General features: G+C 40.5%; 1 protein-coding gene across 1 annotated transcript; it reads left to right on the top strand.

Annotated features, from left to right (window-relative positions):
* The first annotated feature begins 7,975 nt into the window (after positions 1-7,975).
* FBXO3 (F-box protein 3) lies at positions 7,976-21,543 on the top strand. The gene is made up of 11 exons (XM_027667412.1): positions 7,976-8,126; positions 10,708-10,797; positions 11,576-11,739; positions 13,303-13,417; positions 14,940-15,144; positions 15,859-15,904; positions 17,348-17,432; positions 18,269-18,391; positions 18,807-18,922; positions 19,316-19,506; positions 20,513-21,543. Exons 1-10 carry the CDS (start codon positions 8,017-8,019, stop codon positions 19,501-19,503), a joined length of 1,242 nt encoding a protein of 413 aa, XP_027523213.1. The 5' UTR covers positions 7,976-8,016; the 3' UTR covers positions 19,504-19,506; positions 20,513-21,543.
* The last annotated feature ends 1,443 nt before the right edge of the window (positions 21,544-22,986 follow it).

Below are 22,986 nucleotides of genomic sequence, written 5' to 3'. Positions count from 1 at the left end.
TCCAGCTAGAAACAAAGTCTAAACTAATTAATTAATTAATTAATTAACATGGCTTGGTGCATGTACCCAGATGACAGGTTGGCATCTGCTGATAGTACTGACTGGTGAGGGGCAGTGGGAGATAAAATGAGCTTCCCTTCGACAAAGCAAGCCATGATTTGGCTTCTCAGAGTTGCTCTCAAGAGGTTTTGAGCTACATCCTGCTCTCCTGCAGCAAGATGGTACCAGTGACTCTAAAATCAGAGTTACACCAATATAACAACAGCACTGACATGGTCAGAATCAACAGGTATCAGTACAGGTAAGGGTTTTGACACTTTTTCCCTAAACCCTTCCCAGCATCATTTCTAACCTTACTAGGTCATGCTGCAGAGCTGATTTTCATGATTCCACCTCACAAAGAGGTTTAACCAAAAATTTCCTAATGCAAATATGCTCATTTTGTGTAAGGTGTAGTTCAAACAGCAAAATACATTTTTTTAAACCTAAATGAATGTATTTGTAAAGCAAGGATGTTGAAGGGTCCACAGTGCGTATCCTTATTTTGTTATAAGACCACCAGTGTGATGCAGTCTATGTAACCTCAGAAAGCTTAGGCTGAACTGGAAAGAAGAAGAGCCTCCTCTTGAGCAGTAACATTGCTCTGACTGTATAATTATATCTGTCTGCTGGTGGACTTTTCCCTAGCAGGTTCCCAACTCTTGCTCTTCGAATCCAGGAGGAGAGAGAGAGCAGATTTCTCCTGGAATTAGTGTAACCAACGCTTCACCTCTGTCCTCACTTCAGTTATGCTCCTTAGAGTAAGGAACTGGAATCACAAGAAGATAAAATATTCGAAAAACCACAGCAAAAATAAAAGCAAAGATGACTTGAACTCATGAGCAAAAAACACAAAAATCTGACTATGACTTCATTGCTGATATTCAAATGCACCATCCTTCCTGTGTTTTCACTATCAGCAGTATTTTAAAAGGCGTATCATCTGTCAAGATTTCCCTTCTTTGTCCCTATTATTCAATGTCATGGTAGGAAGATGGGAGCATTACCATCCATATCACTTTTTTAATTCCCTGCCCTTGAATAAGGGCAATAAGAGCCCTGTATAATGGAGTTTTCAGGGGAGAGAGTAAATGGGAATTGGTTGTTAATTCAATACAGGATCCAGAAGCTGTCTCTCCCCTCTCTTTTCTCAAGGTAATACTCTGCCTCCAATTGTCATTATACCCAAGAATCAAATTATTTGAATTCTGGACACATCAGCACAAAACCCAAGACTCCCTGCCAATTTTGTAGCTGCCTTGGAAGAGAACATCAGAGAGCATCACTCATTTATACGACTGCCAGCCCCAGACTGTAAATTCAGAAAACAAGAAGGCCTCAGGTGCCGCACTTTAACAGGTCTTTCTGCTCCTGAATCACCCCCACCTTAACACCCCTATCACACACAAGGTAACATTTTATCTCCGAAAGGCAAAGCTTTCAAGCATCTGCCAGGGTGAGCATCCGCTTTGTGTGGCCTGGGTGTGAATTGAAAATGAGACTGTTAAGTTTATTAATTGGTATCAGTGGCTTAAGGCTTTGGAAGGAGATTCATGACATATGGGAAAATAATCTATAAAGATTTTTGTTGCTCTGAAAAGACAGTGCAGCATCAGCTTATTTCACTTGCAGCAGGTTCATCTCTTTTATAGAGCATATACTGCACTGCAGGCAAAGAGAATTTTAATGGGCATTGAAAAAAATTATCTATTCCTCTGTCCCACAACAACTGAAAAAAAAAACATAAAAAGACACAGAACAGAGAGATTGAGATATGATATCACAAAACATTTAAGGAACTATAATTAAATTAGGATTCAGAAGTCTATCAATAGGATGAAGATTAAACTGGCTAAAAGTTGAACAGTGTTTGAAGCAAGTTGTTCCCTCCTGCTGTGGGTCGCTTTGTACCAGGCTAATGAGAAGGCACATCTTGGAAAGGTCTCTAATACATCAGCTGATCTCTGATGGTTAATTAAACATAGTTTGCAGGAGTATACACCATGTTCCATTTTCAAGTGCCTTGCAAGCAGTAATCACTCAACAGCCTCTGCAGACATTTACACTTGAGTGGTAAAAAGTCATGAACTTCTGCTAAAATAAACACATTTGGTGACATCTCTGGTGTATTCTTCACACACAGAGCTTGACCCACCATTTCACTCTGCGTAGAAATACTCAAGCAACTCTTGAAGCCCCTGTGTTCTTCACCCACAGCAAAGGGATGATCAAAAAGCTCCTGTTAAACTGCTTCTCTATTAAAAAGTGAATTTTCAAATATTTAATTTTTTGCAGGGCGAAAAGCAGATAATGCATGAAAAATTTAGATTTTTTGAAAAGATTTTCAGAGTAGAGATATTTCTTTTTTAATGAAAAACTTGAATACACCTTTTGCTAAGTGCTCTGTGATCACCTCTGCTCTCTGTCTGGCATATTCTGGTTATATTTATACATTGATGTAAGACAGCAAAGCTATAACCAAAGGTGAATGGACTGCACTGATTTCTGTTGAGATGCTGGAACTGGAGGGGTAGCAAGAAGGAATGCTGTAACAGGAGTGACTAGAGCGATGGAAAGCTGTTGCTTTGTGGTGTTGAGAGAGGAATAACCTTTTAAAGCCATGACCAAGAGAACTAACCCCTTTTTTTAGTCCAATGTGCCAGCTACCTTTCATATGATTCCTGAGATGTTTCCTCATCACAGGGCTGTAACTTCTTGGCTTGGTTGGTAAAAGCTCACAGAGGTTTGGTTTTCTCCTCTCCTCAGGTGTGTGTCTCATCTCAAACAACTTTACCAATGTATTTCAGGACAGCTGTGAAGTAGTTTTGAGCTAGAGATGCTTTACTTATTTATTTACATTTTAAAGAGACAATCACAATAAAGCTGAAATTCTTCTCCAATAAGACACATAGTCTTCAGTCTGACCATATCCTGACAGCATCTTGACAGCTACCCAAAGCAGTGCTTATCATGTTAATATCTCAATAAAAAAGACCTAAGGCCTGCAATCATCAACCTAAATACGCTTTGTAACACTGAGAAACTCTTGGTCAGTCCAAGATAATGCTCTATCATCACGTGGTTGTGATTTCTTGCAGTCCAGAGCTGTGAGCAAGCTCAAAATGAGCTGTGATGCAGTTGCCCTGGAATTCTTGGAGTTGGACTAGCAGCTTGTTTGACCCACCATGCACGAGAAGCGTGTTGTTCAGCTGATAAGAGAACTGAGAACGTGCATCAGCAAATATGGTTTGTTTATCCCATAACAACTGTTTTTGAGTAGGACGAGCAGAGAGAGGCCAGGTCTGCACTACACAGATAAGAGCTCGGACCAAAAGGACGACCAAAGGTTGCACCAGGCTTCCTGGAAGCTTCAAAAGAGAAACTTTCGGTGGGAATGGATGACTAAGGGAATTGCAAAGGGCTTCTGGAGGCTTTTATCTGTGTGCTGCCTCTTCAAATCCAGCTCAGCACTTCACACATTTGTTGTTGCCATGCTCTGATGAATGAGTGCACTCTGGGTTCAGGTGTTCATAACCAAAAAACCCACCACTGCAGCCTCATCTAGCTGCCCTCCTCGATAACAATCTCAGCTAATGACCTAAAGAGAGTGTGTGGAGCTGAAGAGTGAGCTGCTGTCTGCTTCATACAGATGTGGGTTTTTTTTAGTTCAGGAAGCAGTTTTCTCTGGGCATGCCTCATTATTCTCCATGTTCCTCAGGTAAAGAAACACCTCCTGAGCTCCCATACAAAACAACCAAGGTTTCAGCACTTTCCACAGGATCATGAAATATTCCTCCAACCCTTGCTTTTGCTGGAGTCTTTCAAACATCAGGAATCAGGAATCAGGAATCACACACAGTGAAAATGCTGGAAGTGCATGAAATTAGGAATATTCCTGAGGCTTTATTACTGCCCTTTTGGACCAAGTTAAGATTGAAATTAGCAATCTTGGTCTCCTGTGGATGTTGTCAATGTTAGTCTCTGTCAGTGTTAATCAAGCACACACAACTATGCACAAAACCTGAACACAGGTAGCAGTGCTGCTGACCTTTGATGAAGTACCTCTGATTATCCACTGAGTTACTCTTATACATTATCTGCTTAATTGCATATATTAGCTCTTGGAGGCAAGAATCATGCCTTTCTATGCCATCCATGCTCTGCAAAGTAAATAAACTTTGTTTTTTATACTTTCATAGGTTAATGTTTCCGTTTTTTGTAGTATTTTCTATTTGGTTTATGTGAAAGAGGATGATATGAAAAGCAAACCACCTCCGAGCTAAGCAACCCTGGGAAAGAAAAAAACTTGGCTTTGCCAGTTTGTGTCAACATTGAATCTTTCATCCAAAGAAAAAAGTCCAGTCTATCAACATTCCTCTCTAAGTGGGATTCCAAACTCTCCAAACATATATAAATATTTTAGACCCATTTCAGAGCTAAGAATCTGAGACAAAAATATTTGCTAAGAACAAAAACAAGCCTGAAGTCACAGAGCACTTTGGCTCAGAGCTGGGAGGACCAGAAGAGGTTTCTGACAACCTCAGGCAACTGATGTAGGCAAGAGCATCCATGTAGGGTCATTGGACAATTCCAGACAGAACTGACGACAATTCCAGTTGCTCTGAGTCTTTCACTGTAACCACTAGATGAAGTCCATTGATTGATTCTTGGTGATTGCTTTGACTTTGTTTAACTGTGGAGCTGTCAAGGCTAATTTACCAACCTGTGAGATTCAGGAGGGGGGTGTTTTTGCCTGGGTCCACATGGCAGTAATGAGGAAAGGATTTTTTCATGTGTTGTTTCATTCTGTGAGAAAGCAGCTCAAAGCTGTACCCTGACAGATATCCCATTTGCTACTAAAATGTCTGACAAGCTACTCTGCAATATTTAATTTATTCAGGTACACATTTCCCTGAAGTTCTGGCTCTGATCCCTTTCTCTGCCTCCCTGTCATCTTTCACATCTCATCTGAGATTCACTCCTGTGAAGCCTCAAAAAGCAATTTGTTATCAGTTCATATGTAAATCCCCCACTTTTCAAAGGACTGCTGAACTGTCTTTATGTCTATAAGTGATTCACTGGAGTCACTGGATGACCCTAGAGCTCCCATTTTTAATTTTCTTACCCTACTCCTTCCATGCTCTTTATTACAGCCACTCATTGTGTTCTGGGTAATTTGATATGATCTGATTTCCAAGGAAAGGTCACTGCCTCATTGTTCCTATAAAGCCCCGACCTTATTGCATCTTTGCCACAGTAAAGAACAAACCCAATAATAATAGTATAATAACAATACAAATTTTCTAGACCTCAGCTTCTTTCTTACTACCAATTCCCTAAGCTGCCTACTCCCCTCAAAGTCTCAGTTTTGCCCATTTATTATTGTCCATTTAGAGCACTAAGAAGCTAATGTGAAAAGCAGACCATTCCCTGCCCAAAAACCTTAGCACATTAGTTGAATTTCAAGAGACACTCAGTACCCAGTGGTGAAGATCCCTAGTGTTTAATTTCACTAGGTTTTCTATAAGTAAAAATAAATGAAGGATGCTAAAAGCCTCATCATCCTTCAAAGATTAAACATGGGATGCACGAAGCAATCTGAGAAATTTTCAGCCTGAGGAGCACCTCTGATCTATTTGGCCATTTGGGCTCTATGACTGGTGATAATGGAAGAAAAATTAGGCTCCAATTATTAAAGTGGAAAAGAACCTTTATGTCTAGAGTGAGCTGGAAAAATTCCATGATAACTTACTGGTGTCACTTTGTGCAGCTGTCAGTAACTTAATGGAGAATGCAAAGGCTGATGTGGGTACAAGATCAAAATACGGCAGTTTTAAGTGGTTTTATATTTGCTTTTGGTTTTGTGGGTTTTGGTTGGTTGGTTGTTTTTTGTGAATTTTTTCTTCTGCCTCAGGAACAGGTATTTCTCTTTTACTATGTGTTTTTAGCACTTGTTAGGAGATCCTTTAGGAAAGTAAAATGCTAAACCCTTGACTAACACCTCAGATCTATGCAAGTACTAGAAGCTAAACTCTCCAGGCTTTGGATCAATCTTTTGGCAAAACCTGATGGAGATAAAGAATTATAGACCTTCTCTTGGCTCTGCATTGTTAGATCTTCATGGACCACAAACCCAAGGACAAACACAAGTAATAGCATTTTAGTAACATTTTAATCATGCATTAGAAACAATTCTTTCTCTCAAATCAGAACAAGCTCACTAAAAGTGAGGGACATAAAAAGAATAGCTTCTATTTTTGCTCCAGCTGTCATATATCATGTGATTTGTTTCATATAAAATGTGATCCATATATACCCTTAAGATGCAACATGTTTTTTTTTTATTCGAAGCCATTCCCCCTTGTCCTGTCACTCCAGGCCCTTGTTCAACATCCCTCTCCAGCTTTCTTGGAGCCCCTTTAGGAACTGGAAGGGGTTCTTAAGTTCTCCTGCATGCACAACCCCAACACTTCCTATTAATTCCCATCCCTTTGGTAAACAGAAAACTTCAAAGCAATGGCAAACAGTCTGCTGTTGGAAGCAGGAAGTTCCCCCTCATCTTTCAGGGATCTCCATGGTCTGATCCTACAAGAATATATCCACATGAAAATTCAGTGGTCCAAGTACTCCACTGAACACAGATAATTTTTTCTGTTTCAGGAAAGCAAATTAAGACACTTGATCTCTTAATATTCATTAGAAGGAAAGCACAGCTTTGTGTGCATCTGTTAAGCCCCAGACTGGCAAGCTGGGCTCCTGCCAGTACCCAAACCACAAGAGCCAGACACCATCTGGGATGCTCGAGGATATGGAGACACCTGCCCAGGGTTCACAGATTGGCACAGTCAGCAAGGGCTGAGCAGCACCAGGGCAGAGACCACCAAAACCCTGGTGGTCTGAGCTCCCCACAATGCTGGGGCTCTGTCTGAGTCAAGCATCTCTACAGGACAAAGTTCAACAAAGGCAAGGTCCTACACTGGGTCGTGGCAATCCCAGACACACAGGTTGGGGTGAGAAGGGATTGAGAGCAGCCCTGCGGAGAAGGACTTGGGGGTTATGGCTGATGAAAAACTCAACATGAGCTAGCAGTGTGTGCTCACAGCTTGGAATGCCAATGGCACCCTGGGCTGCACCCAAAGGCCAAATAAGAGGATTTTCCCCCTTTGCTCTGCTCTCATGAGATCTGACCTGGAGAATATTGTCCAGTTCTGGTGTCCCCAACATAAGAAGGACAAAGAACTACTGAAGTGAGTTCAGGAGAGACCATGGAGTTGATAAGAGGGCTTGGAGCACTTTTCCTACTGAGACAGGCTGAGAAAGTTTGGGATATTCAGCCTGGAGAAGTTTGCGTGGAGATCTCAGAGCAACCTTTCAGTATCTGAAGGGGACCTACAGACAAGCCAGGGACAGACTCTTTGTGAGGAACTGTAGTGATAGGACAAGGAGTAATGGGCACAGAATGAAAGAGTGAAAATTTAGGTTACATATTAGGATGAAATTCTTCCCTGTGAGAGTGGTGAGACACTGGCACAGGCTGCCCAGAGAAGCTGTGGATACCTCAACACTATCAGTGTTCAAACCCAGGCTGGACAGACCTTGGAGCAACCTGGTCTCGTGGAAGGTGTCCTCTGCACATGGCAGAGGACAAGATGATCTTTAAAGTCCTTTCCAACCCCTTATAACGCTCTATGATTTTATGACACGTTTAACCACTGAGGCGGCTCGGGGGCTGGAGGCGGCCGCCCTCCGCTGCTCGGCGGGGGTTGCACTGGGGCAGCGTGGGGGACCCTGCCCGCCCCAGAGCCCCGCAGCCGGTCGGATGCCTTTAATCCCGCCGGGGCTGAGGGCTGGGGGCTGAGTTCTGACGGCTGAGGCTGCTGCGGGTGAGGGTGAAGCCCCGCCGCGCCCAGGGGGCGCTGCCTGGGCCGTGCCGCGCGAGGCCGCGATGGGCGGTGCGTCCCCGGGACGTCTCTCAAGATGGCGGCGCCCCCAGACATGGAGTCGCCCGCAGCCCTGAGCCTGGAGCTGCTCCCGACCGACCCGCTGCTCCTCATCCTCAGCTTCCTCGACTACCGGGATCTGGTGAGGTACGGGCGGCTCGCGGGGCTGGCACGGGCACGGCGCTCCCGAGGCTGAGTGGGAAAAGGGTTTGGCTTCCTGCGGCGGACACGGCCTGAGCACCCCTTCCCTTCCAGCAGCTACGGGCTTTCTCCCGTTTTTTCCTTTTTTTTCCTTATTTTTTTTAACAAATCGAGATGTTCCCTTTTACTGAGAGGGTGGTAAGACGCTGGCACAGGTTGCCCAGAGAAGCTGTGGCTACCCCATCCGTGGAAGTGTTCCAGGCCAGGTTGGACGGGGTTTAGAGCAACCTGGGATAGTGGAAGGTGTCCCTGCCCATGGCAGGGTTGGAATTCAACGGTCTTCAAGGTCCCTTCCAACCCAAACCATTCTGCGATTCTGCTTTTATCTCCCCCATTATATGTTGGCTTTTTTTGTACCTAAGCGAACCAATAACTGAATTTGGGAAATAAATAATTTTTTCCCCTAAAACTCTTGTGTATCCATGGGCAGACAAAGGGTGGTCTTGCTGCCAGTAAATATATTCCATCATGAGAATGAGCTTCTGTTTGAAGGAAGACCAAATGAAATTAATCAGGTGACTTTTCGGGGAAGGAAAGTTGCAGGTGCTTCTTGGAAGCGTTGTGACTCACACAGTGAAGATGAGAGTGTGGTTTTAGGTGAAACCTCACCAGTGAACTGCAGGCTCTGGCAGTGATTGAAATCACTGTTCAGTCAAGGAGGGAAGAATAATCATGAATAAAATAGAATATTGCCCAAATATGGGGGTTTGGTTCGGGTTTTTTTCCCCCTCAAAAATATTAGTCAAGAATGATAAAGACATCAGGGAGAACAAAAAAAGAGATTAAGTGTAACAAAAACTCTTAACGGCTGTTATAGATGGTCTGATTGTAGTTGCTAATGGTGTAGTAAAGGCACTACAGTTTTTGTAACGTATTTAAGAAAATAAGATGGGTTTTGCTGTGCAAAGATAGCTAAATACTGTGTCGATGTCTTGTAAATAAGGTCAGTAATGGAATAACTGGCTGTTTGTAACACTCAGAGTGTTAATTGAGGAAATCTCTAGGTTGTTTATATTTACTTAAGTGACATATACACTGTAAGCATTGCAAACACTACAGTTTCCCTCTATTCCACCAGCTGGTAAATCTGGTGGTGGCCCTTAAATATTTGGTCACTTCTCAGCTTTTGCATTGTTTATGTAATTAGTGAGAATGGCTTTAACTGCACTTTTATCACATTTTAAGCCAGGTGATCCTGTGATGCCTCAGTAGCTTCTTTCCTTCCAGAAATTACAGGCTTGATTGAAAAACACCAACACAACAGATTTCTGCAAGGGCTTTGACTTTGGGATATTTCTGTTCCCCACAGCCCATATATAATATAAATATAATAATAAAACATGTAAATATAAAAAAATCCCTGTGTCAAAAATGAAGTTCTTACATATCCAGATGTCAGGGGTTGAAGTGAATGTGTTTGTGTCGTTGAGGATGCAAAGGGTAATTTCAGTACATGCAGAAGAATCACTTTGAGGTTGATTTTGAAATACAATTACAATTCCAGTTTAAACAGCTTACAGTGGATATGAGGGAGGAAAAAAGATGTCTTGAACAGCTAGTATGAATAATTCTGTATTCTTAGTGCAAGATGCTTTGACCAGCTGTGGACTTTGGTTGATTTTACTTATAAAAGTCAAGATTGAGAGTTATCTTTATCTCATTATGTAACTATGTCTTTCTTATATACCAGTTTCTGTTCTACACTGACAAAACCCCAAAAGTAGTAACTGAAAACTTAAGTTTGGTAACCTCTTTTGGGGTATTTAGATGTTAATCACAGCCATTCACACACATTAACTGTTAGAACAAGCTACCAGAGGAAGTGATGTTTCCACATCTAAACTGGTGGAATCTTTTGGGGAGGTTCTTCAAAGTTTAGCTGATAATTCAGCTCAAATTCATCAAACCAGGATCAACTTAAATGATTTCTGAGGGCTGTTTTAGACCTATATACTACGGGGCTTTTAATATTTCATTTGCAGTAGTGCTTTGTAGTGCAGGATGTGATTCTTTTAACTTTCTGAAGCAGCAATGCAATGGCAATAGCTGATATCTGGTTTTCATTAGGGTGACCTTGCAGTATTTATTTCCATGTTATCATCATTTGTCGTTTAAACAACTCTAAGTGGAAAGTAGCTTTGTAACATTCCAACTGTATAGTTTTTGTGGCTTACTGTGGAAAAGATTAGGTAAAGCCTGACAGTCCAGGTAAGAAAGAGATTTAAATCATAGCCAGCCAGTGGTACTGGATTGCTTGCCACTGGAGGAGTGGAGTCATGCTGGAATCCTTCAAGCAGTGTTTATACTGGTGTAGGTCTACAGGATGACCTGCTTTACAAAATCACTTTGTAGAAAAGTAGTTCATGACTTACACAGCTCTACTGAAGACTTTTAATCATTGTAAGCACAGCTCTAAAAGGCCAGCTAACTAACTTTCAAACTCTGCATTTATTTCACTGCTCAGTGAAATAAAACTGTTTGTTTTGCTGCTCTTCTGCAATCAAATGTAATGATTCTATATTTATAGTTGCTGCTATTTAAATCGAAGACTGAATCAACTGTCAAGCCATGATCCATTGTGGAAAAGACACTGCAAGAAATACTGGCTTATTTCAGAGTAAGTAGGGTTGCTTAAAGCCTTTTTTTTCCTCTAAAAATGATTTTCTAAGACATGATAAATTATGTAAAAAAGCTTCATGAACATGTGAGGGTTAAAAAGTTTGAGTGGATAGAGAAGAGTTGATGTGGAGACTTCTCAATTGTTACATTTTTATTTAGGTGTGTGAAGGTGTGCTAAATTTTGTAGCTTCAGCATTGGAGTGAGGAGTTGGAATATATCCTATCAGTGATGCAAGGGCTGCAACAATTTGGAGGCAAACATCCTCTGTCAGATATTAGTCAGTACTTTTTTGACAGCCTGTCTTCCCGTAGCCTGCGAGGAAAATGGAATATACAGGAATTCCCTAAGAATGTGCACTGATCTGAAAAGTCACTGAGTTCTCATTTAACTCTCTGGTTTGCTCCTTAATCCTTCTTAGTGAGTGAATAAAGGAGTTTGTGACTAATGCAGTAGATAAAAAGTGTGTGTGTGAAATGTGCTGTGAATTAGCTATTCACCAGTTCCAGAATTCACTATTATACAGAATCTGTTTATAAGGCACTCTGTGTAAAGGAGCATTGTTTCCAAATTTTCCCCTAAGTACCCCAAATGTTTCCTAATTTGGTTCCAGCTTGCTGTTGAATAGATGCTGGAATTAATTGAGTTTGTGTAGCTTCACGTGGCACAAAGTGTTCCTGGGTTAATATTCCTGCCAAATAACAAATCCCAACTCCTTGAGTTTAGAACGCGAGCTTTTCAGGCTGGTATTGAACTTATTTCCTTTGTGTCCACTTAGAGAGGAGAAAAGCCGACGGAATGAGAGCTGGAAATCCATCTTCATCAGCACCTACTCCGACCTGGGGAGGTACATCCGCTACTATGCCACCCTGAAAAAGGCCTGGGATGACCTGGTGAAATACCTGGGACAGTGGTGTCCCCGCATGATCGGCTCTTTGAAAGGTACTGTCACACCTGCCTGGCTCACCCAACTTTGTCTTTGGTTGACTGATTTTTTGTTTGTTTGTTAATATCTTTTAGTGTAGTAATCCCATTACTCACAATATTACTCTGATTTTATGTGTGAAGTTTTCTTAAGACCTAATTAAAACACAGTCACGTGAAAACAGGCATTTTAATTTGAAGCCAAACAAAAAGGAAGTGGTTTTTTTTTTCCCTGTGGTCAAACAGTTGGTTTTCCCTTTTTTTTTTTCCCCACTTAAGATTCTATTTTCAATTTCAGTTTGTGTTTTAAGACTTGAAGTACATCTAGTGTTCTGGCTCATGAATCTTACACAGCTACAGTTGAGTTTGAGCTTTTCTGATATAAGGACATAAAATACTCTTAAATTTTCAACTGCTCGGTTTTCTGTATGAAGTTGACTTTTAGCCCAAGATGTTTCATATAACCTGATCTGAGAAATTAAAAGACAAATTATCTCTTTCCTACTTAAATCTTGAATTTTCTTGGCTTGTTGGATAGTGCTGGATTCCTAAGTTTTGCTAAGTATTTGTGATAATAGAATATGGTTAGAACTTAATGTTTTCTTTACATTTTTGTGGAGGTGTAGCTTGAGGCTTCACTCAGGTATTCAGAACCTCTGAATTGTCAGTCAGATATTTGGTTACTAAAATAGAAAGTTGGGGGTGTTGAACAGATTTTATCACAGTTTTACTTCCAAAATCCCTCGTAAGCAGTTGGTGCAATGAAGCTTCTCTTTGTCTACAGAAAGTCAAAAATAAATTAAAATTATCAATTTCCACACTTGTAGAGCAGTGGCAGGTTTTAGATAAGACCTTTGTAGATAAACCTTTTAGATAAAATCTTTTTAATACCCTTTGTAAGCGATATTGTTTCAAACCTTTTTAATACCTTTTGTAAGGCATATTGTTTCAATGAATTGTTAAATTATGTCCTATAAATGAAACAGGTAATGAATACAAAAAGGGTTTCAAAGGATTGCCTAACAAACCTTGATTGGAACAGACCATACAGGCCACCCAGTTGAATTTTGCTAGAAGTGAGGATGTGGAAACCTGCATGTGCAGGTGTAAGAATAGTTACTCTCCGTCCCTTTCTGTTGTTGATATGAAAATCCCCTTGTTAAAACTCATTTATTGCTTCAAATTCCAAGTGAATGGTGGCTGCAGCTAACGTATCTGTGTTACTGATTGAACTGGAAACTGAGAGAGAATGATAAAAGAGTAAAGTCAATATTGCCTGAAAGCTGTAACTGGGACTCAGCTCATGACAAATTCTGGGGAAAAGGTTGATTTCACTTGATAAATACTTTGTGCTGAAGTCAGGCCTGTTGAGGTTTCACTGGTTGGAGATTGGTGCTGTCTTAAATAATCAGTTCATGTCATCATCTCCCTTCCAAATCTATGTCATATTCATTCTGTGCCACCCAGCACACAGTAAAGTCACCAGATACTGACTTGAGTCTGTGTTCTTTTGATCAAGGCATTTACAAATTCCATGCTTTGTGTTGGAAATACTTGAAATAGCATTTCTTTTGTCCCCAGAGAGTGTGAGGGAGGAAGACCTGGATGCTGTGGAAGCACAAATACGTTGCAAACTCCCGGATGATTATCGGTGTTCATTCCGCATCCACAATGGGCAGAAGTTGGTTGTGCCTGGGTAAGGAGAGAAAACTACTCACCAAGTTATTAATTCCTGTTGTATTTCTTGGACACCTTATTTATTAATGATGTAAAATGTCTCCTTAACAGGATAAATGAAGCATTTAAATGGATTGTCACTGAGTCACCACTTGAGTGACATTTCTAGAAATGGCTGCCTTCTAATCTTGGAAGTAATTGAAAACACAGGATAGATTTCTAATTGCTCCAATTACTCTTAAACTTCCCTGTTTCCTAGTGAAAACCTTTTTGATTTTTTGCAGTAACTCAAACTTCCAGCTGTTACGCTTTTAATCATCCCACTGCAAGTTGCTTCCCTGAAGTTTTGCTTTGTATTACAGAAGTAAATTAGCCTCTTGCACTCCTCAGACTTCATTCTTTAATACCTTTCTTTTTCTTTAAAATGGTTAGGGAATAACTTTCAAATCAGTCATATTAAGTAGAATGAAAATGTCAGTTCTGCAAATTAAGTTTTCTCAGTAGATTTTACAATTTTATGCAGTTTCAGCATAAATCAGAAATGGAAGCCATTGTCATTGTCAGGTGCTCCAGGTTTCTGTGTTTGGATGTTGGCAGGATGTGCTAATTCCAGGCATGACTTCGTAAGGAGAAAGAGGAATGGAACCTGTTGCCCAAGATGGAATCAGCCTATGGCACACTGACATGTGGCAGCTTGCACCTGAGTCACTGCTTTCATAACACCACTGAAAGCTCAACATCTGCAGGAGTTTGCATCTAATTTACCTTTCCCTGGTGTTCTCAGCAAGGAGTGTGGGTGTGGAGCTATACACTGCAGACCTGCGTACTCTTCTTTTGCCAAGTGCACTGCCCTTGGGAGTTATCAGTTAGATCATGTTACCTTTTTTGATCATTCTTACATTGAGTGTATGTTGCTTGGGTTTTTTATTTTCACTTTGGCTCTCATCTAGCCCAACATTCCTATCAACATTAACCTTAGCTTCCAATGCTCACCTCCATTCCTAATCTCTACAGCTTTCCGATTAGCACTACTTTTTTCCAAATGCTTATTTTCGTCTTTTATATATGAGAAGAGAGACTGCTTTTACTGCTTCAACATCACTTTCTTACTGTCAAAACCAAATAAAAAATCCCATCCTTTGCTGCGATGCTTACACAAAGCTAGTTAAAAATTAGACAGTTGATGACCTTTCTATGTCATGTTGATGAATCTTGTCTCATTCCTGCCTTGTATGTCTGTTTATTTGTGTCTGCATGCCTTAGTTTTATACTAAAATTATAATCTCTCTGACTCAGTGGTTATTTTGCTTCTCAGCCTTTTCCCTGAAGCACAGACCACCTTGCTCAGTGTAATTTTGATCACTGACTGTCCCTGTAGCAGCTTGGTATTGTTTATTCCATGGAAACATCATGGATGCTTTGATAGTATTGAAATGAACTTGTACAAAACTGGAGATACAGATCACTGGCTATTTTTGTATTTCCCGTAAGTTCACAACTTTGCCTTGTGGATTTATCTTTCCTGGTTTTGCTGTTTCCAGTCTGATGGGAAGCATGGCCCTGTCCAACCACTACCGCTCCGAGGATCTGCTGGACATCGACACAGCAGCTGGAGGGTTCCAGCAGAGGCTGGGGCTGAAGCAGTGCCTGCCCCTCACTTTCTGCATCCATACTGGCCTGAGCCAATACATGGCCCTGGAGAAGGTGGAGGGACGGAATAAATACGAGATCTTCTACCAGTGTCCAGTAAGGAACATATGTCTATACTTGCCAATGTACTTTGCTAATGATTGATGGTGCCCCTTTGCATGTTATTGGATGTCTGAAATACTTTATGTAGCAGAAAGTGAACACTAAGAGATGATTATTAGTTTGCCCCTGAGTTATCATCTGCTTATCATTGACATAAAGCAATTTCTATAGGTCATGATGGTGGACAAGATTCATTCTTATTGGAAGGTATCAATTTAATTTGCTCAGTTTATGGCAGGTGTGTGTATATATATGTACACACTCCCTGTTTCTGTAAGGAAGAAAAGACCTGGTGGCTTCCCTTCCACCATCCATTCGCCTCAAAAACCAGTGGGATGTATAAAGGATGGTTCTTGTAAAAAAGATGGGGATCTTCATCCTGCTGTCGAGTTTGTAGCAGTTTGTTTTCAAAGCAGGTAGCAATGACATTTCTAGGGATTGTTTGATAATGGATCACTTGAAGAATGTTAAGATTCTCCTTTGTATTATGCCAAGTATTTAAATCTTCTGGTGCTGCTTGGGAACTTGGAATGTTCCTCAAACACTTTTATTTTGGTTCATCTGTGGACAGCCCTGCTGTGTTAAGCAGCCGGATGTAGGTTTAGTGAATATTGGGAAAGTGTTCCCATTGTTATATTTCAGGTGTTGAATTTGAACCTTGTAAGTCCAATGCTCTCTTTCTAATACACCTTAAACTTTCCCTTTTAGGACCAAATGGCTCGAAATCCATCTGCTATTGTTATGTTCATTACAGGTAACAATTGAGATAAAATATTTTCTATTAAAACTTGCCCTTCTGTGTGTCTTTGGTACAAATCAGTCACTTTCTAACCTGTCTAACGAGGTGAGCAAAACCTCTGTTAGCTGTCATGGGGTGATGTCAGTGCTTATTAAATACAACACCCAAGTGGACAGAAAGATTTTATTTTCTTTTATTTTTCTCCAGTAGTTTCTGCAACCATGTGAGAGGTTGAAAAAATGTGGTGTTTGTGGTTATGTCAAATTTAATTCCTTTCAGTGGCAAAGAAGACATGTAGCAAGTGTCACCAAAATGAATACTAAAATTTAGCCTCTTACATTTCTTATTACAGTGAGAAGCCACACTGGGCAATGCTATACCTTGGGTAGAAGGTAGTCAAACTCTTAGCCACGTCAATTTGAGGAAACCTTTTTAGGTGTTGCTGCTTGTGGGACGGTCCATCTTATTTCAAAGTATTCCACTTGGCTGGAAGGGTTAATCTTGGCTTACCACAGGGTAGAGGAGAAGCTTCACACACAGCAATTCTCTTGAAGGTGGCAGGTAAATTGATCCAATTTCTCCATCTGGAGTTACTTTACACAAGGTTTACATTTTGTAGGTTAGTGGTAGAAAGGAGGATAATAGACGTGGAGTCCCTTAGACTTACAAAAGGGCAAAGGACAGCACACAGAGCTCGTGCTCAAAGGAAGAAGTGGTAAGTACACTTAATCTAACAGGAGTGGGAGCACTTGATAACACATCAGTGAAGGTGAGGATAATAATTTCTCAGTATTTCAGCTTAAATCCAGTTTTGAATCACAAATATTGACAAACAGTTGAACTCTTCTATAGAGCTCTGTATTGCAATGCTTGGAAGATTTATGGCTGAGAAATTCCGTGTATGAAACTCTGAGAGTTAAATGTGACATCTTGAGTGTCTGCTTAGCAATCAGGCTGTTCCAAAAGAATGGCTGTGGGTGTATGAGAAGCTGTTCTCAGACAATGGCTCCAATTGTATGAAAATCCCAGGCTCTTTGGAATGACACACAGCCTTAGTCTTCTGGGATTGTAGCAGGAATGTGGAGGGTGTCGGACTTACCACTCTTTTTAAGGAGAGGAAATTCTGCACCTTGCTGGCATGTTTTTTAGAAACTATTCATATGGAAACCAAATAGTGAGACCATGATCGTAATGTGAAAGTGTTATAGTTAGGGGATTCTTTGTTGGCTGTGTGATTTCTGGAGTATGCACTCTTAACTCCTAATTCTTGGTTGGTTCCTGCAAATTCTCCTTGTTGGTAGGATGAACTGGAATATTGACTGACTCATCTAAGGAGAAGTGAGAGTTTGTTATAAAAATATTCAAAGCTTTAAACTTTTTCCTTGAGGTATTTAGTGTAACGTGCTCAGTGGTACACTTGCCTGTCCTTAAGAATGCTTTTTTTTCTTTGGTATGTAGGTACATCCTACTTGGAATGGTTTACATCCTATGTAAACAAAGTTGTAACTGGAGGTTATCCCATCATCAGAGACCAGATTTTCAGGTATCGTGCTTGGCATTTATAACCTCAGTGCAAGGTTTTGATGCTGCTTCTAGAGTTCTGACCTCTTTCCAAGTAGTTTTTGGTATCTGAGACAAAAGCTGATGGTGGAGAGAGGAAAAAGCACATGAAACTTCCTGAAAATAAAGCTGTAAAATAGCAACCTCATTTTTTTAACCAGAAGTTTCAGAGCTTATAACTTTGCATTAATGGGACTAGAATTTTGCATTATAGGTGATCTGAAGTTTAGTGAACAGCAAGATGTTTATTCTGTGTGCCATGAATGTGTTGCTGTTACAGGACTGTTCTGAGTTATTAAAAAACCAATTGTTTCAGCAAATTGGTCTTAAAATGACACTTGAGTATGCAATAAACAGGACTTGATCTGGTGTTTGAATCTTCTTGCACTTGCAATTTCTTCTAAATACAATCAAGAACCTTAATTCTATCTAACTGGGATGCTGTAGAACCAAGTTCTTGATCTGTAAATTAATTTGCTGTTAGAATTTTTAGGTTTTATTCTTTGAATAGCAGAACAACACAAGCTTATTAAACAAGTGTGTTTTCATTGACTTCAGATCAAACAATGCACCTAACTTGGTGCAAGTGTTAATGGAGTTCCAAAGAGAGGCACAGCTTCTTAGGTGATGAGGAATTACACATCATGAAGACACTGCACACGCCCATCCTTTATTTTACTGCTTAATGAAAGGTTAAAAATTACATTTAACTTAGCATCAGAGTGTTCTTATTAGTAATTAACTAATTACTTTCCATGTCTGTTTTTCTGTATTGAATATGCAGAGCTGTTTGCAGAGTTAATGTTTTCCTCTCTGTAGGTATGTGCATGATAAAGAATGTGTTGCTACCACAGAAGATATTACTGTGTCTGTGTCCACCTCTTTTCTGCCTGAACTCAGTTCTGTACATCCACCACATTATTTCTTCACTTACAGAATCAGGTAAAAATTGAATAAAATTGAATTATTTCTTTTAGCACAGGATAGATCTATGGAATCTCTAAAGCATCAGTTGTTGCAAATTTATGCCCAGCATTCAAAACAGTTGTAAAATGAATAGGATGTGCCCAACATGCTGTACTTTAATATAAAACACACTAAATTATTACCTGGTCAGGTGGTAATTGGAAAAGCGCAGTGGGGTAAGGGGGAAAGAAATTACAAGCAGCTCTTGTGATTTAGAAAGGGGTAAATAACAGAGTGAAGCAGGGGCATGGAGATGTATCCTGCCAACTGAGTTAGGTTACTTTACCTTAATGGGGTTTTTCCCAGCTTACTTTGAGATCCCGAGGGCACTTAAAGAATTTCTGAAGTGTGGGAAAGTAGTTTTGTAACCATTGTGTCGTTTGGCTTCTAGAATTGAAATGTCCAAAGATGCTCTTCCTGAGAAGACGTGTCAGCTGGACAGTCGATACTGGAGAATAACAAATGCCAAAGGGGATGTGGACGAAGTCCAAGGTCCTGGAGTAGTTGGTAAGTGAAAGATTGCTTTTCCTAACCTAATAGAGAGAATATTTAATGTATTTATTATGAAAATTCTGTTATTAGTTGTTGGTCAGGGTAGTCGTTTTATGGTTTGTATCAAAATCATTTTGTTGCTTGAGAGAAAAAGATATGCATCCATCTGTTTTGGCTTTAAAGTTGGTTTGTAAGGGATATCTGAACATCCTGCTACTTAACTGCTCTTCAGACAGTTTTGGTTGGTTTTTTTTTTGAATATCAATAATTGCTGAAAGTCATTTATGCATCCCCTGGAATATAAAATGAGCTGCCTCATTATGTTGTGGAGTGCAAGTGCTTTAGCAAACTGCTAAATTGTAGTTCTACTTCAGTCCTTACCATTTTGATTTAATATTTTACCAACAGGGGAGTTTCCAATTATCAGTCCAGGGAGAGTCTATGAATACACCAGCTGTACTACGTTTTCCACAACATCTGGATACATGGAGGGCTATTACACCTTCCATTGCCTCTACTACAAGGACAGATTCTTTAATGTCACAATTCCCAGATTTCATATGGTGTGTCCAACATTCAAGGTGTCTACAGCATGAATGGTAAGTGGAGATGCAGTTTTCAAAACAGCTCCAGACAGACCATGAGTGATATTTCAGATATTTTGCCTACAAAGATTATATTGCAGGAGCTGTTTGGATTTCAAAGTTCTTTAAGAGGTTCTTTCTTGAAAGGCTCTTTGAAGTGTGGTCTGTATGACGACGCTCATCTGTTTCAGCTTTAATAACGTGTCTGCTTTTTTCAGACAAGTTCCAGTTAATGGCAGCTTAAAAGCTGTACAGTCTGTGTGATGTTCATTAGTTCTTGCTGAAAGTGTATTTCATAAAGCGACTTTGCAAATCACCAAGATGATTCACTTGCTGTTAATTATAATGTAATTTTAGTTTGGAAATTGCAAGTTAATTGTATCATTTCTCCCTTTTCTTTGGCACATTTAGAGAAGAATCCTTGATGTATTTTATTCCTAGTTTTTGTGCAAGCACTGAGTCTTTCCTCAGGGGTAGGCATTGTGCGCTTTCTCAGGTTTATCCCAGGGTTTGAGACACTCATTCCCAGTGACTCTAACAGGAGGTGCCAGCAGATGTCATGCTTCTAATAGAAAGTGACATCTCTTAGCTCTTGCTCACAGTTTTGGGAGCTGAAACCTGCTTCCCTTCAGCTGACTGTAAAAATAATTTGCTTTTCTCTGTTGCTTTACCTCTATTTTAAAGGTAGCAATGATCCTTTTGTTTTTAAAATAAATAAAAGACAACCTAAGCCACCAAGAAAATGAGTAGAGCTGAGATACTGAATTGGGGCTTACATAGTGGTAGGTATGGAATGATGAAACCTAATGGAGATTTACTGAGTTAAAGGTCAAGTAACTTGGTAAAATGATCTCTTTTGCAAATTAAACTCAGTAATTGTAAGGTTTCAGGACGTGGATCTCAATGTTTGCTTCAGTTCATCGACATGATAATGCAGATCAGATTTTTCTAGGCAGTTGTTGGTGCTTTCTTATAACTGAAGAGGAGGTTTTAATTAAACCATGGGTGTGTTTCGTGTTAGGAAACAAATCCTAATGAGCCTGCAGTGGATGAAGACGAAGATTCCACAGCCACAGATGACACTAAAGATCGACCCAGGGTGTTGGACATTCCTGAGCCCTCTGGGTGCTGCCCACATCATACCTGATGGGATTTCTCCCAGTCTGTTTCTGGAAAGCTTCTGGAGCTGAACTCTTTGGGGCTAGTGCATAAGAATATTTCTGACAATTGTAAATGAACTCTTTGTTGCACATCAGGGCAACTAGCATGAATGTTGGTGCCAGTTCCAAGATCCATTAGAGTATAACTTTTTTTTCCCCTGGTTTGGAAATGGGAGTAGAGGGAGGGGACAGAGGGAGGGAAAGGAAGAGAAAGGTGTTTGGGCTTTGTCCACTTTTTTCTGAAGTGTGAAACAGTTTGATAGTCCAAGGTAATCATAGCTTACATTTTTAAACTATCGCCTATTTATGATCATACTGGAAATAGGGTGTGTGAGGGTTGTTTTTGTACAAGCATTTAAAATTAGCATTTAAAATCAGCAATAGACAAGATGGCAAAAAAGGCGTATCCTATTGTCCTTGCTCATGAGTTTCTGCTCTGAATAACTAAGAATGAAACTTGCAGTTTGGTCTGTATATCCTATTTGGGTGAGTTTAGGTGCTCTTATGCTATTTATTTTTAAATCAACACAGGAATAGCAGAAAATTCTGGTCATCAAATGCATAAATTAGGAGTGAAACTGGCCTTATTTTTAGACAATCTGTTTGTCAGCTTAATTTTATGCTAAGTGACTCTGGTTGGATAATGCCTCTGGGAATGTAGTGTCCATGCATAAATCTGCCACTTGTTGACCAAGAAACTTCTCACTGACTACAAAGGATGGATTTGTAAATATATTTTGAGGGTTTTTTTCTTTATACGATGTTTGCTGTTGTCATAGGTGACCAATTTAAGTATATTTCCCTAAATCCTCCGGATTTTTGTAACTACAAAATAAAAATAAAAAAGAAAAAAAGAAAAGGAAAAAAAAAAGACAGGAGCCTGACAGAACACTAGATGACTAGAAACTTTATATTTAAAGAAGTATCTGTTTGCTTTATCAGTTTTACTTTGTTTCTGTTGTCATTAATAAACAATTTAACTGCCTCCTTCGCTCTCAAGGTCTACATGGGACTGTTCTTGCCAAGACTTGGGTAATAATTATGTGACAGCACTGCTGGAGTAATTTCTTTTTGACAGGCAGAATTAGTAGCTCCTATGAGGGGGGAAAAAATATTTTGGTTCCAGCTCAAAGTTTCCATTATTGACTAATTGCAGCTTTTTTTAACAAGTCCAGGTATTGGACTCTCCATGTGCTCAGCTTTCTGAAGTGCCACACAGCACTTCCACAAGGTAGATATTGAGTATGATCCCTACAGCAGGCATTCAGGTGGAACATCTAGAGAGGCAAAACCAACTTCTGTTGTCCCTCACAGGAGTGAGAATTGCTGGAGTGGTTCCAAAACGTTGCCATTGTGAGTATGCTCTGTATTAGCTGGGAGGGGAAGATGTGGTCTAATGCCTTTTCACAGAAATTTCATCAAGGATCAGTGAAAAAAGGTTTTAGTGGAACTAGAACTTTCTCCAGGGCTGTCAGTCTGTTGTGTCTTTTTAAGGACAAGATAACCCTCATCGTTGGAGGCCTTTCCTGGCAGGATTCCTACCAGGATCTGTATGTTCTAGTTCAGTGGAATCAGCATGAGACTCTGCACAACCCTTGGCAATTTCACTTTTTTTTTTTTTTTTTTTTTTTAGGGAGTGGTTCTCCTTGGGTTGTTAAAGATGAGCTGTAATAATTGCTGTCTGTGGGAGAAGTCACAGTACAGGACAGTGCTGTTCTCTCAGCTGCAGTGGGGGGGTGTGAGGCCTCTGCTGGTGGCCATGGGTGTCAGTGGAGTGAGGAGGGAAGAAGGGAAGTGACAGGTTGCTGTTACTGCTCCAAACAGTTTGTGTTTGTGACAGGGAGGTTATTTCTTTGCTCCAGGCAGCTATTTTAGCAGAGGGCATATTCGCCCGGAGCTGCCAAAAGCGTTGTAGTTCTTTAGGATGTGCATTTGAGGTGGGGCTGAAGGCAGTGGCTCTCCCCACCCCACCCAAAACTGAAGGTAATGCCAGGGAGGTGTGAATCACAGAATCCCAGGATCGATGTGAAGTGAAAAAGAGCAGCCAAGACCGTTGAGGAAAACAAGGAGTTGGTGATTTTCCTCAGCACTGCTGGGCTGTCAGAATCTTCATGGAGCAGCAGGAGAGAATTGAGTGAGATCCTGCAGGTTTTGGGCAGGTGTAACACCCACCACACAGTGCATCCAGCTGCCAAATTCTTCCTGTGGTCACTGTAATCCAAGATCCGTAATCAGATTATAACACTCAATACAGGAATGCCCTTCACTTCCTTCGGCCGCCATTCTGCAGGTGGAGCCTGAAGTTCTGCCACCTGGCTCAGATCTGACTCTAATA

This window comes from Corapipo altera, unplaced genomic scaffold, assembly GCF_003945725.1.
Source record: "Corapipo altera isolate COAL_440 unplaced genomic scaffold, ASM394572v1 114, whole genome shotgun sequence".
NCBI classification, from domain to species: Eukaryota; Metazoa; Chordata; class Aves; order Passeriformes; family Pipridae; genus Corapipo; species Corapipo altera.
This window is presented reverse-complemented; position numbering and strand designations above follow the sequence as displayed.

What these genes read in the sequence shown, in the direction of transcription:
- FBXO3 (XM_027667412.1), top strand. Translation starts at nt 8,017, where the DNA reads ATGGCGGCGCCCCCAGACATGGAGTCGCCCGCAGCCCTGAGCCTGGAG. An exon ending in ATCAGAGACCAGATTTTCAG is followed by an intron (nt 17,433 to 18,268) that starts GTATCGTGCTTG and finishes TCCTCTCTGTAG; the next exon opens with GTATGTGCATGATAAAGAAT. An exon ending in CCAAGGTCCTGGAGTAGTTG is followed by an intron (nt 18,923 to 19,315) that starts GTAAGTGAAAGA and finishes TTTTACCAACAG; the next exon opens with GGGAGTTTCCAATTATCAGT.